This window comes from Brienomyrus brachyistius, chromosome 23 (assembly GCF_023856365.1).
Source record: "Brienomyrus brachyistius isolate T26 chromosome 23, BBRACH_0.4, whole genome shotgun sequence".
NCBI lineage: Eukaryota > Metazoa > Chordata > Actinopteri > Osteoglossiformes > Mormyridae > Brienomyrus > Brienomyrus brachyistius.
In genome coordinates this window covers 13,154,745-13,167,208 of record NC_064555.1, presented here as the reverse complement: position 1 = coordinate 13,167,208, position 12,464 = coordinate 13,154,745, and the positions used below count along the sequence as shown (strand labels likewise).

Here is a 12,464-nt window from a genome sequence, read left to right as displayed (position 1 = left end):
GAATGTGTGACGCAGGATGTTGTGGCTGAAATTGGGTAAAAGGTGGGTTATCACTGTTAAACCCTCAAGCAGTATTTTAATCTGATTTTGGTATAAGTATGAAAGCCACTGAAGTATCGTTACTGTCTTTATAAGCCAGTGTTTCCCAACCTGGTTCTCCAAGACCCACAGACGGTCCACGTTCTTGCTGCTCCACAGCTCGCAGCCAGATAGTCCACTGTCTGCAGGTCCTCAAGGACTGGACTGGGAGACACTGTTCTAAGCAGCTCTATTAATATCTGTGTTGACCCAATATTCAGATAGATGGTCAATCACAGATCTCGACAAAAGCCGTGGCAGAACCGACCGCAACTGACCACCTGACACTGACATTAAAGAGAACGTACGAGAAAGAGGCGCTATGGAGTCAGAGCGCTATGGAGTCAGTGTAAGAATCAAGAAGAGCCTTTTTTCTAGATGCAAGTCTTTAGGGGGGCAAGTGGGGAGTCACAGTCCAAACAAAACAATCACAGGGCATTCGGATAGTCACCCATTTTTATTCATGGATCCACCAACTTTTTTTTTTTTATTCAATGCATCAGTCCTCATATATCATTAAAGAGAAGAAACACAATGTCTACTAGAAACATTCCTCAAACTAAGAGCAGTAAAAGAGAGAGTCCTATCTACCGTCAAATGGCTTACGATTCCACTTACCAACCTTTCCAGTTCTCCTCATGATACTTCCATGCGTCACAATAGAAGTCCACCCCCCACCCCACCCACATTTGCATACTTTGATTCACTGAGAACAACACAAAAATGGACACCTACCCTACAAGAGGCAAACCCTGCCTAGCCACCAGGCTCTGGAGGCCAGCTAACTTTACCAGCCCTCTGCCAAGTCCACCAACGCTGTACTAGAGGTTGAGTAGTTGCACCACAGATGCTCGGAACCGTTTACGGTCACATTTACCCTCCATGAGCTGTCCACCGTGACTTTTTGATTTTTCCCAAATTTTAATAATTTGGGTCCGTCCCATTGCACATGGCACTGGTCACACTTATTGGGGCAAAACAAAAAAAAAATAGGTCCCTTAATTTCATTAATTAGATATTAATTTATGCCCTTTACCCAAGATATAGTCCTACACAGCCAGCACTAAGTGTTTAGTTTGGCTTTTGAGTTTTGGACACCCCCCCCCCCCCCCCACAATAACCCGAATCTGCTTGAGCCAAAATATGGACCAGTTTCATTCGCTGGTTTTGGTGACCATCCAACTTATTATCATGAGTTTTCCATGACGTTGCAGCAAACTAGGCACTGGATGTGAGGTTTTGGAACTGCCTGGCAGGATCAGAAACACAGAACGTTTGGTATAAATCAAAGTGTCCCGATTCTCGTGGTGACGCCATGCCAACTGTAGTTCCAAACAGTCTAAGTGGAGGCTTCATCAGTAAGTCACACATCTTCATAGGAGACACGACCTCATGATTAAGCAGTACTGTAGAATGAAATGTGTGATGTGTCCCGAGGGCTGGGTCCCTGAGCGAGGCAGGGTGCGGTGACACGGGGGGAGGTCAAGGTCCGTTCTCGTTGTAGTGGAGGGACAGCGGCCGGTCCCTCTGTACGGGCACATAGGGCCAGTTGTAGCTGGAGCCAGACAGCAGCATGTCGCGCAGCAGTGTCTCGATGGGCGTCTTCCCCACCAGACGCACGAAGAAGAGCTGCTCGATGACCGGCGAGGAGACGATGCGCAGCGACGGTAGCCGTAGGAGCAGCCGCCCAAAGCGGTTAGGCTGCCCGGGGTACTGGTTACGCACGTACTCCTCCAGGGCACACTGAGACTTCTCCTGGATGCTCTCCACGTGAGCCACGTCCGAAAGGCCCATAGCGTCTGCAGACAAAAAACGAGGACCATTACAAGCTCAGAAGTATGTCTCTTCTTAAGCTGTTGCCTTCAGAAATCTCACTCGTGTAGGACCAACAAAGACCACTCTTTGGAGGCCAAATGCGTGTCATTATGCTTGATTTGAGATGGTAGACAAACAGTCCTTCTTTCTGTCTTGTGTAATTGGCTGACACCCTTCCCAATTACCACCTGTCTGGGTACTGACCTGAGGTGAACAGCACGATACACTTGAGGCAGGAGTATTCGGCCGTGTCCACCTGCAGCGCCTTCAGTTTCTCGACCTGCTCCTGGAAGACCCGGATGTGATCCATGAAGGCCACCACGCGCTCGGCGGACATGGGCGAGGCGTGCAGGCCGGCAGCCGCCAGCAGGGGCGCCACATGCAAAGGCATAGAGCACTGGGCGGCATTCAGCACAAAGAGCTCACTCCAAGACATGCGCAACAGTGCCACCTAGGGACAAGGGAGGGGTGCCATATGTTACAAACGCCCTATACCGACCGTCATTGAGTTTGCTCCAGTAGTTTATAGTGAAACAGATGTTTACAGAATTAATGCACGAATCGTATTGACAGGTCCCACCTGGTCCATGAGCTGAAGGTCTGGGAAGAAGGGGATGTTCTTGGCCCACTCCACGGCGCTGAAGAGCAGCCGGGCAGCCAACTCGCAGATGTTCTCGATGCCCATCAGGTTGTTGGACTGCATGCACTGGGCGCCATACCGTGATGTGGGGTAAGGTTCGGCCCTCAGCAGCAGCGAGATGAAGCCTGATAAGTAGGGCTGACTGTTGTATGGCTCGCTGCCATTGGCCAAGTACTGACCGGGGCTGGACTGGGTGTTGGACATGCGCCCCCGCTGGACAGCTGGGGAATGACAAGGACAGAGAAGCGGGAAATATTAAAAATTTTACTCAGGTTAAAAATTCCAGCAAATTAACTACTCATTCTTAAACTATGAAACCCAAGTAATGCACTATACAATGTGTTTATGCTGGCCTTGCACTTCTGCCGAACTTAAAGGGTCAAAGTAGTCAGACATCCATAGCCCATAATCAGACGAATTGGTATTGGCTATTGGCCATATTATGCGGACTGATTATTGATTTTTGGCTGGCAGACCTTCAACTTTCATTTAACCCTTTATCTTAGTGGAAAGTGGTCTATAAAGACCAGACTGCTTCTCCCTTCGTCATGTTTACTGCCGAGCTGCTCTGTGTGTGACATCACTCGGTCCAACAAAAGGGTCCGTAAGCATAAGTTACAATCCCTGCTATGGTCTCGTGAGATTTCAGCAGCATCACTGCACCCTGTGAAGTAAATCCACACTTAAGCACACGCCGGTGGCTGCTCTCCAAGTGACGAGAAACTTAACAAACCCACAACCAGAGTGACAGACTCCCAAAGAGTGCAGCTAATTAAAAAAAGATTAGACCTGCATGACTTTCAATAATAATAACATGAACAAATGTATTACTTCATATTAGAAAATACAACATTAGTATTACTCTGACGCTACAAATTATTCCAGTTATATATCAAATAAATATGCCTGAAGGACAACAATTGTTTATTGAAAAATAATTGTGTGTGTGTGTGTAAATATACTATATATATATATATATATATATATATATATATATATATATATATATATATATATATATATATAGTGCCATACAAAGAGGTTTATTGGTACTATTCTCTACATTTTATAATAACTATAAAGAAACTATAAGATAATTTGAAATTAAGCACTGACGAAAAACAGTATTAAACAAGAAAATGAATTTACTGGGGGGGGGGGGACTCAGAAGGTTGGTTCAAATCCTTTGGGCGGCAGAGTGATCACATCACTGAGTCCTAGAGGCCCTTATCCCCAGTTGCTCCAAGGACTGGCTAACCCTAACCCTAACCCTAACCCTACTTTCTCCTCTACATGAGGTGGCTTCTTCTGATGCTTTTCCTTCACTCTCTGCTCAAACTCCTCCAAAACCATTTCAACTATTTCAATTTAAGGTGAGGTGGCCAGGTCATGTGATGTGACACTCTATCACTATCCTTTGTAGGCGGCTTGGCATGTCCAGACTATTGACTGGTACGGTATATCTCCTCATATATGTTTACTAAATTATTACACATTCTAAGGATATCATACACAGATGCAGAGCTAAAATGCCAGATTTTTTAGATTAAAATGAGCCATATTTTGAATGAATATTTACAAAATATTAGCCCTTTATAAAAATAGTCCAGTTTCAGAGGTAAGTAATACTTTTATTAGTGTCTTGAAATTTAGACGTTCTTAGTTAGACATTTCCTTACGTGATAATAGTAATGTTTTCCCTCGTAACCTTGCAGGTTCTATTTAACCACAGAAACAGCCAGCATGTAATCCTCAGCATGTAATCTTTGTCACCATCAAGCCGCAGGGACTGTTTTTGCAGAACTGCGATCCTTCGCTTGTGAAGTCATCTCCCTGACATGCTGACAGTCCTGCCGTGGGCTCATTCACTCACTCATGACAGTGACAGTCAGAAGCCTAAAGCAGGAATTACCTGAACCGTAGGTATGTCATCTAGCAGGGGCTACCGCCATTGGTTGGCTGGAAAAGCTCCCACTGATTGGCACGTAGAGCACCAATCTGGCGCCTTGTGAATGCCAAATGGAAAAGCATGCAACTGGTACACATTTCGTTGTGTGTCCATTCTGAGAGATGGAGTTTCAGAATGAATGGGCTTCCTCAAGACAATCAGGAGCATCTCTCTCTCAAACTCCATGTACAGGATGAAGAGAATGTAACTCAAGGGTGCCCCCTGTAAAGCCAAAATGTGGCCGACAAATACTAGAAGATATGGCGCAGTGCAGAGCAAGCCCCTGGAGTGAGGGAGGGGGGCATGCGGATAAAAATGGTTTATAACTGACAAGCCCAAAAGGGGCCAAACCCTACAGGCTAATTATGGACTGCTCAAGGTGAGGGGCTGAGGGAAGGGATTGTTTTTTTACTACAGTTGTGGATAGTTTTACTGGGAGGTATGATCACTTTTTTATCTAAAAATACCACACAAACTTATGGCTATGAAATAGCCAAGCAAATGATTGGCAATAAGCGCCACTTTATTATCTGATTATTAGCATGAAAGATGTGCAGACTCTGTCACAAGCATGTGATCTCAAAAATATCAAGCAATGACCTCCTGCACACAGGCAGGGTCTTTCACAACCACATAACTTTTTTATTAAAAGGCAAAAAAAAATGTACGGGACTGTTCTCTGTCACATTCGGGAAGTATATTCCAAAATACTTGTATCTTAGTACTAATTATTGTGCACAGTAATCATGCAAATTATTTATAAGGTGACATAGTAGGCTGACCAGATAATCCATGTCAGGGATGGGAGCTAGGACAGGATTTGTAAACTACCATTTCAGTTAAAGAGACCTGTATTGCACTTAAGCACTGAGTTCTTGCTGTGTGCTGATTGGTCAGTCTCTTGTAATCATGCATGTGTCACTAATGTTAATGTGAAACAGCTGGATGAGTCTTTCAATCAAGGAAACAAACCAGTCAGAGCACAAGACAAACTGAACTATGTAACCATGCACAGGAGCTTTTCAATTGGAAAGTAGTTTGTAAAATCTGAAGTACCTCAGGGTGTCTTCTCTAACAAGCATTATCTGGTCACCGTATAACCTAGTTATTTACACAAATTCTCTGATACTGCATGCAGTATAAAGAATCTGTAGCACCTAAATTGTTAAAAAAAAACAGGGAAACCAAGGATTCCTTTAGTGACTGTGCTGGTTACCCAGTGATAATCCAGCTAGGGTATAGTGGCGACCGCTGTCCCATAGCCCCCACCACAACAGAGATACGTAGTGCGGAAAAACACTGGTGACAACCCCCGCCGTCAAAGCACCAAGATGTTCTCCTTCATCTTCAGACATGGAAAATCAATTTTCTGTCTGATCTACCCAAGCAAATTTAGCTGCAAATTACATTGCGGTTGAATCCAAGTGAATGGAGACAATTACATGTGCGCTTTTGTGTTCCTCCATGGAGGGGCGTAAGAGAGCATAAGGGTAAGGCTCATTACATTTTAGTTAATAACATTGTTCGCTGGATATAAGGACAGCCGGGGAGGGGCAGTGATGATCTGAGTGCAGAAACAGACCTGGCGGCTTGGTAGGCGTGGGAACAGGTACTGTGGGGGGTCGTGGCAATGAGGGTCCAACTGGACTCAGGATGGGTTCCACAGAACAGGATCACTGTTTCCCTCTCTCTTAAGTATGGGGTTCTTAGCTGGAGGTCAATAGCAAATAACAGGAGAGCCTATAGCTCATCGCAACTCCTGCAATGAAGATAAAGCTGCAGCCAGCAGCACTGCTGACCCCCCCACCCCACCCAGAAGCCCCACATTTGGACCCACATCACCAACTGGCAGCGTGGCCCCCCAGCACGCACCGCCATGTCTGGGGGTGGTTCAGGCTGTCAGGAATGCGTGTGTGTAAGCTGGGCTGAGATGGATGAAACGTCATTAAGAGCCTGTTGGCTGTTGGCCCCACCCAAGCGAGCCGTCTGCAGTAGCGAGGTCTTCAGGACCTGTATGAGCCAATGAACACTGGCAAGCCTGAGGGGGCCAGCCAATTAGGAGTGTGACTCTCCGACCGACTTGCCATACAGCTTACAGAACAAGGCAAGTGCAGAGCAGGGGGCCGAAACGCATACGACCCCCCTGTGGGCCCCGCAAGCTGCCCTCCCCAGGAATCAGTCACATTCCAAGGAGCTGACCTGTTAACTTGTCTCACAAGCAGGAAATGGATGTGATTTGTCCATCGGCTCTGACCCAGAACCAAACACAAGCCATGGCGTGTAGTTTGTCCATGTGAACAGCAACCCTAGAAAGATGCAGACCTCCACTTTTGTACCCTGTGTATCAGAAAACACAGCTGCTGAATGGATTCATTAATCACAGTCATTCTCTGCAGATAATGACAGCGGCAACCTTTACAATAAGTGGACTTAATAAATGGTCGTTTTGACGCTGACGAAAATCTTGCAGTTTATTGACACTTCTGTAAACCGCTCGCGAAGGTGATATTTAACATGGTCAGTCTGCTTATTGCAAGCCTCCCCGGCGCTGATTAACAATTCGCAACCAAGACCGCGACCCAGCAGCAGTGAAGCGGTACATTCTCTCCCGGAGTGCTTTCACAAAACCACCCTGCCCACCAAACACAATCACTGTCATCTCACATTGTCGGCTCCTTTTGTTTTGCTCTTGGCTCCTGACACTTTAAGGCACCTGCTCCGAAAATGGGATGCTGGAGAGCGCAACCTCGTTGTCACGACGCCTCGTTGCCACGGTGAAGCGTTACCCACAGGTCCACCTGATGGTACACACGGACCAGCTATTTAGCGGGCCAGCCTCGTGGTCAAAAAATTGTCAAAATAACTGCCTTAAGAAAGAAAAAAACGTCAGAAGCACAGACATTGATGCACTTTCTCCCCATTGGTCACCACTACACCGGGGGATGGGAAGAGGTGTCAACAATGCAGAAGGTCAAATGACAAATACAAGGAAACATAAACAAAGTGAATCTCCCCAGCTGGAAAAGCGTGAACAGGGCAGTTTTGTTTAGACGTTTCAGAAGCCTTTCAGCAGTTGAAATAAAGCATGAATCTCCTTCAGTCTTCTGCCATTTCAGGGTTAAAAGCCAAGTCCCTTTGCTGAATGTTTGTTCTGTGAATTCAGCACATATGCTGCACAGCGATCTCAGAGCACTGCATGCCCCTTACTGACATGTAGATAATCGTAAACCACCCTCTTTAATGAACTGGATTAACTTGAGTAATATTATTCTCCATAAAATGCACATTACTCCACAAAGTATGTGCTACGGCACTACTGTCCCCACAAACCAGGAATACAGTCTTACTTGATGTTGTAAGATCATCACTGGATCTATATTCATCTTATTCTGGAGCTTCAAGTAACATTATGAGACGGCAGACAAGCTTTTCTCAAATTCATAATATTGAATGAGTAGAGGAACATACTGCTCACAGTTATCTGGGACTAACTGCACTGCCTTGATATCCAAAATGGATTGTGACTGAATAGGCTGTTTCAGTTAGCAGTGGATTCTAATCCTTTGAAACAACACAAAGACAGTTTCCTTGAAAAATAATGCTGGAGTTGAAACTTGCTCCACACTCCTGGAGAATCCAAATGTCTCCTGTAACTGCGGACGCATTACCAATAGATCTCTTTAAACTCTGCGTCTTGACTGTGCTCCTTTGTGTCCCTTAAAACCCCAAAGATCACCCCTAAAGTAACTGTAAAGAATGATTTAAGTTAAGTTGCCCTCTGGGGTCACAGGCCGACAATGGATATTGTGTTGGGATTGGCTGTAGCACAGACAGCAGAGGAATCCTGGCCTGTCAGCTAGTCACACAAAAAAGGCCTGTGTCCTTGTAACACACAAAGCATCTTCCGGGGAGCTTCGTTAAGTGCCACGTCAGGTGACCCTCCTGGCACCGCAGAAAGGATGTGACTTACGCATAAGCGCACAGCAGAAGGGGAAGGCGCAAGGGTGAATCGGGACGCATTCAATGCCTTTTAATGGCTAAGCAAGGATGTTGTTATACATTTTAATGCAACCGGAGACCTGCGTTATATCACTGATGCAGTATTATAGTGGTTAAGTATTTCTGGTTTAATATCTAAACAGATTTTCAATATTTATAAACTGATCCAAGCCTACATCTTGTATTATTAAATATATACAATCTAAAAAAATTTCTTCGGCAAAACGTGTTTTTACCTAACCAAGCATTTTACATTTTGATTTATAGCTCATTCATACGCAGCATTAAAAACAACATCTAAAACCAAATTTGAGTACAAAGTTCTGTAATTTATCCTGAGATTTTAGTGTTTACTGTATAAAGCAAAACATTATTTGGTGAAAACTTGCAACCATATACAGGCACTGCAAACTGAGTTTCTTTTGCATTAAACAGGTGCACAGCAAAAGCTAACTCTTCTTTTGGTCGCAGACTCATAATAATTTAATAAATTCGCTTACTTAGAGCCACTAAACAAGGTCTGTTTCGGAGTAAGAATCCTACATGCGCAAAGCATTTTGCCGGGTTTTTAATTCAGGCTGAACTGTTTACACATAGCACGCTCACTACTGTAAAGGCCATCTAACACAATTAGATTATGCAGCGCTGCGCTCCGCATCTCCCAGGCAATAAGAGGCTCGCGAAAATGTCCGTACATCGAGATCCGAGACCTTCACACGTTTGCGGAAACACGAACTGTCGCCTTTTCCTGCTGATTTGTTGCGACGAAGCAATTTTACATTGAAGGATACTTCATAGTGAAACTTCTTGCAATAATGCATTCTTTGACTTAATCTGAACTGTGTGGCACAAAAATGCCAAACTGCATTTTCAAGAACTTTCGCTTCCGAGCATGTTATGCCCCCCCTTTTCGGCCAAAAACTTAAAGGAATACCAAATCTATAACGTGCAATGATTTTCATTCATTCATTTTCCCAACTGAAACAGACATCGCCATACATTGTAATCTAAATAAACACTGGTTTGTTTCTACTAAAATAATTACATATGAAGAAATATGCACAACTGAAGTACAACTTCTGTCACTATTAGCTGCAGGCTTTAACTATTTTGCTAGTGTGCCGCTTTTGAGTAAACACAAATTCCAAAATAACATTATTACATTATTTTGCAAATAGCAGGCCTGTACTACCTCTTGTTGCGCCATAAGTGAAGCAGAAATATTCGGCCTTAGATTTAAATTGCTATTTTTTCTGGTAGGTCACGCGCACAGTTCATAAACTTCTATTTACGCTAAAGAAAGCTGCAAGTCTCGCTTCTCTTTCACCGCAAATAAAGATGCCAGTGACGAATTGTAATTTCTCAAAAAGTTTTGTCCATATGAAATCACTAAATGAGGCATTTTGAAACCTTGTGTTAAAATTGACACAAACAGACTGATTAAACACGATGGGACTGAATAGTCGCAGTGTTCTGCTTACACTTTGTCATTGTCTTTCTTTTACACTACTTGACCCGTTCTTAATCATGCACAATACAGTAAATGCAGCGCACTGCTGCGGCGGCGAGCAGGGGTGTCGGGGAGCAAACAGCATCATTAAGGCGAACACAAAGCTCCCCTTTCCAAGATGAGCACAATGACGGTGCACTTATGAATCGGACAGATCCGGCAAGATCGAGGCTCATTTCAGATGCAATTAGCGCCAAGATATTTTCGTGACCATTCTCCCCCTCAAAAAAGGACGACAGTTCTTAATTTACTTTTCATTGTTTTAATGCACGGCCAATTAAACTGCCGAAGGGTGAAACTTCATTTTCCTTGAAAATCCTCACCGGATACCTGAAATAAATTGGATCTAGCGTGACAACGACTTACCCTCTCTTCTCATCCCGACTTTTAGACACTTCTTCAAGCGGCAGTACTGGCATTGATTCCGATGGTGCTGATCGATAGGGCAGTCGCGGTTTCCCCGACAAGTGTAACTCAGATTCCGCCGCACGGAGCGTTTGAAGAAGCTCTTGCACCCTTCGCAGGTAAACTGACCGTAGTGCTTCCCGCTTGACTTGTCTCCGCAAACCATGCAGTCCACGTTAGGAATTTTCTCTCCAGAAAGGACATCATTCCCCGAGGTGGAACCGGAGGGTGTTCCCGGTGTCCCACCCGGCTCCTGGCTGCAGATCTGCAGCTGTGACCCGGGATCTGTCGAAATGTTCTCTTGCCAGGGGTTTACTACCATTGCCATGCTACCTAGCAGCAGTTCGTCTTAGGCGAGAGATGCAATAAGTCGTCTCTTGCTTTAGCGCAGGAAGATAAAGCTCCTTCCGGACGATACGTGATAATGCCGGTTAGAAAGCCTTTCTCTCTTCATCCAGAAGCGGAATTCCCTTAAAATATTTACAAACCGCACTTTAAATTTGTATTTTAAACTTCAGTCACGAGCTGTTGAGATGAAAGGTTAGAGATGGTATCTGAGAGAATCCCCCAAACAAGCAGAAACACGTTGTTGTTTTTTTTGCCGTTTGCACTTTGCCACAGTTCAGATCGCCCTGAATATAGTCCACATATTCTCGGTTAAAGGCAAGGCGTCGGCGATGGACTACTTCATCAAACTTCAGTTCCCAAAAGCCAGTTTCAGAGGTTACCGAAGAATGCAGCCTCCGGCTTCAAAATAAACATCGAAACATCGCACATTTTCCTCGGCTTGCGAAAGTTGCGAACGCTAAAGCCTGTGTTTTAAGAAAGACATACAACCAAAAAATATATATCAAATATACATATACTGACCACAGTTACGTTTATACCAGCGGATCAGCATGCATTTATATACGTCGCGAAATACCGATTTAAAGACTAAGTCTCATCAGAAAACGGAATGCTTATAACAACATCCACACATCGGTAAAAATCCTATACAGCGAAGTTATACAGCGACCACCTCCAACATAACACACCGATAGAGCCGTACGATGTTTATCCGTTGGATGTCAGTTCCATCTCAGAAACACATAATTACGAACCTCTTGAAAGTGACACTAAACAGTCCGGTAAGGTCGTGCTCTACAGGACTTGTACCTTATTAGGACAGAAATACCATTTAAGGATATGCTCTCTTTACTCAATTCCCCGGGTTGCTTACATTAAGGCGACTCCCATTGGTCAGAATAAGACAAGGGCGCGGTTACATCCAATAGGGCTGCTTGTCAGTGCCCTTGCGTGCACATCATAGATCCAGTGATTGTTGACAAGTTACGAGTTAACTTATAGAAGACCACTAGTGAAAGGTACTTTTTTTTTGCTTAAAAAACGCAATTTCCACTGGACGGGGTATAATGTTGCTGAGATTTCAGGTTGCTAAAACAAAATTCATCAAAATCAAAACATATTGCCGTTAGGTAGGCCTATGTTACCATTTGCAAAAGTGGTGTATTTTTTCCACACGGAATATCTTGTTCCGAAGACTCGCAAATTGCTTCAATATATGCATACGAGTCAATTTGCAATTTATAACTGCAGGGTGATGTGTAGGCTATTATGTGTGTTGATTAAATTCAATATTTGCCATTTATTGGAAATATAAAGATATATTTAACGTGAACGTAACGAGTATTCTTAGGGAAATTGATTTAATTAAGTACTCAACAGTACTGCAAAAAATGAAAAATCATCCGAAAAACTGCTTCCAAATACACACATACAAAACAACCTCAGAGTATTTTCAATTTGTAATTTTACCATTTTGGAGTTTAAATGTTTCATTTCGTTACCTTTAACTCAAAAACATCAAACATTATAATACTCACTGAAAAAACAAATGTCAGCACACGCCTTGTGTATATATTAGCCACATCGAAATGGGAATCATTTTGGGAAACATGCAGAAGAGCGATCCAATTCGGGATATTAAACGTAGATACTTATACCACAAAAAATGATATTTTAGAGTGTTTAGAACTGGACGTTAGTTGGAGGACTTGCATTGAAAG

General features: G+C 43.9%; 1 protein-coding gene across 4 annotated transcripts; it reads right to left on the bottom strand.

Moving 5' to 3' along the window:
* Window positions 1-1,202: 1,202 nt before the first annotated feature.
* On the bottom strand, window positions 1,203-11,749 carry LOC125718821 (nuclear receptor subfamily 2 group F member 5). Of its 4 annotated transcripts, XM_048992933.1 has the most exons (5): window positions 11,433-11,555; window positions 10,357-11,207; window positions 2,474-2,754; window positions 2,098-2,344; window positions 1,203-1,877 (listed from the first exon to the last, which is right to left on the bottom strand). In XM_048992933.1, exons 2-5 carry the CDS (start codon window positions 10,721-10,723, stop codon window positions 1,561-1,563), a joined length of 1,212 nt encoding a protein of 403 aa, XP_048848890.1. In that variant the 5' UTR covers window positions 10,724-11,207; window positions 11,433-11,555; the 3' UTR covers window positions 1,203-1,560. The 4 variants fall into 4 exon arrangements, with proteins under 4 accessions (XP_048848890.1, XP_048848891.1, XP_048848889.1 ...); XM_048992934.1 differs by lacking the exon at window positions 10,357-11,207 and having other exon boundaries at window positions 11,433-11,749; XM_048992932.1 differs by having other exon boundaries at window positions 10,357-11,748.
* Between the last annotated feature and the right edge of the window lie 715 nt (window positions 11,750-12,464).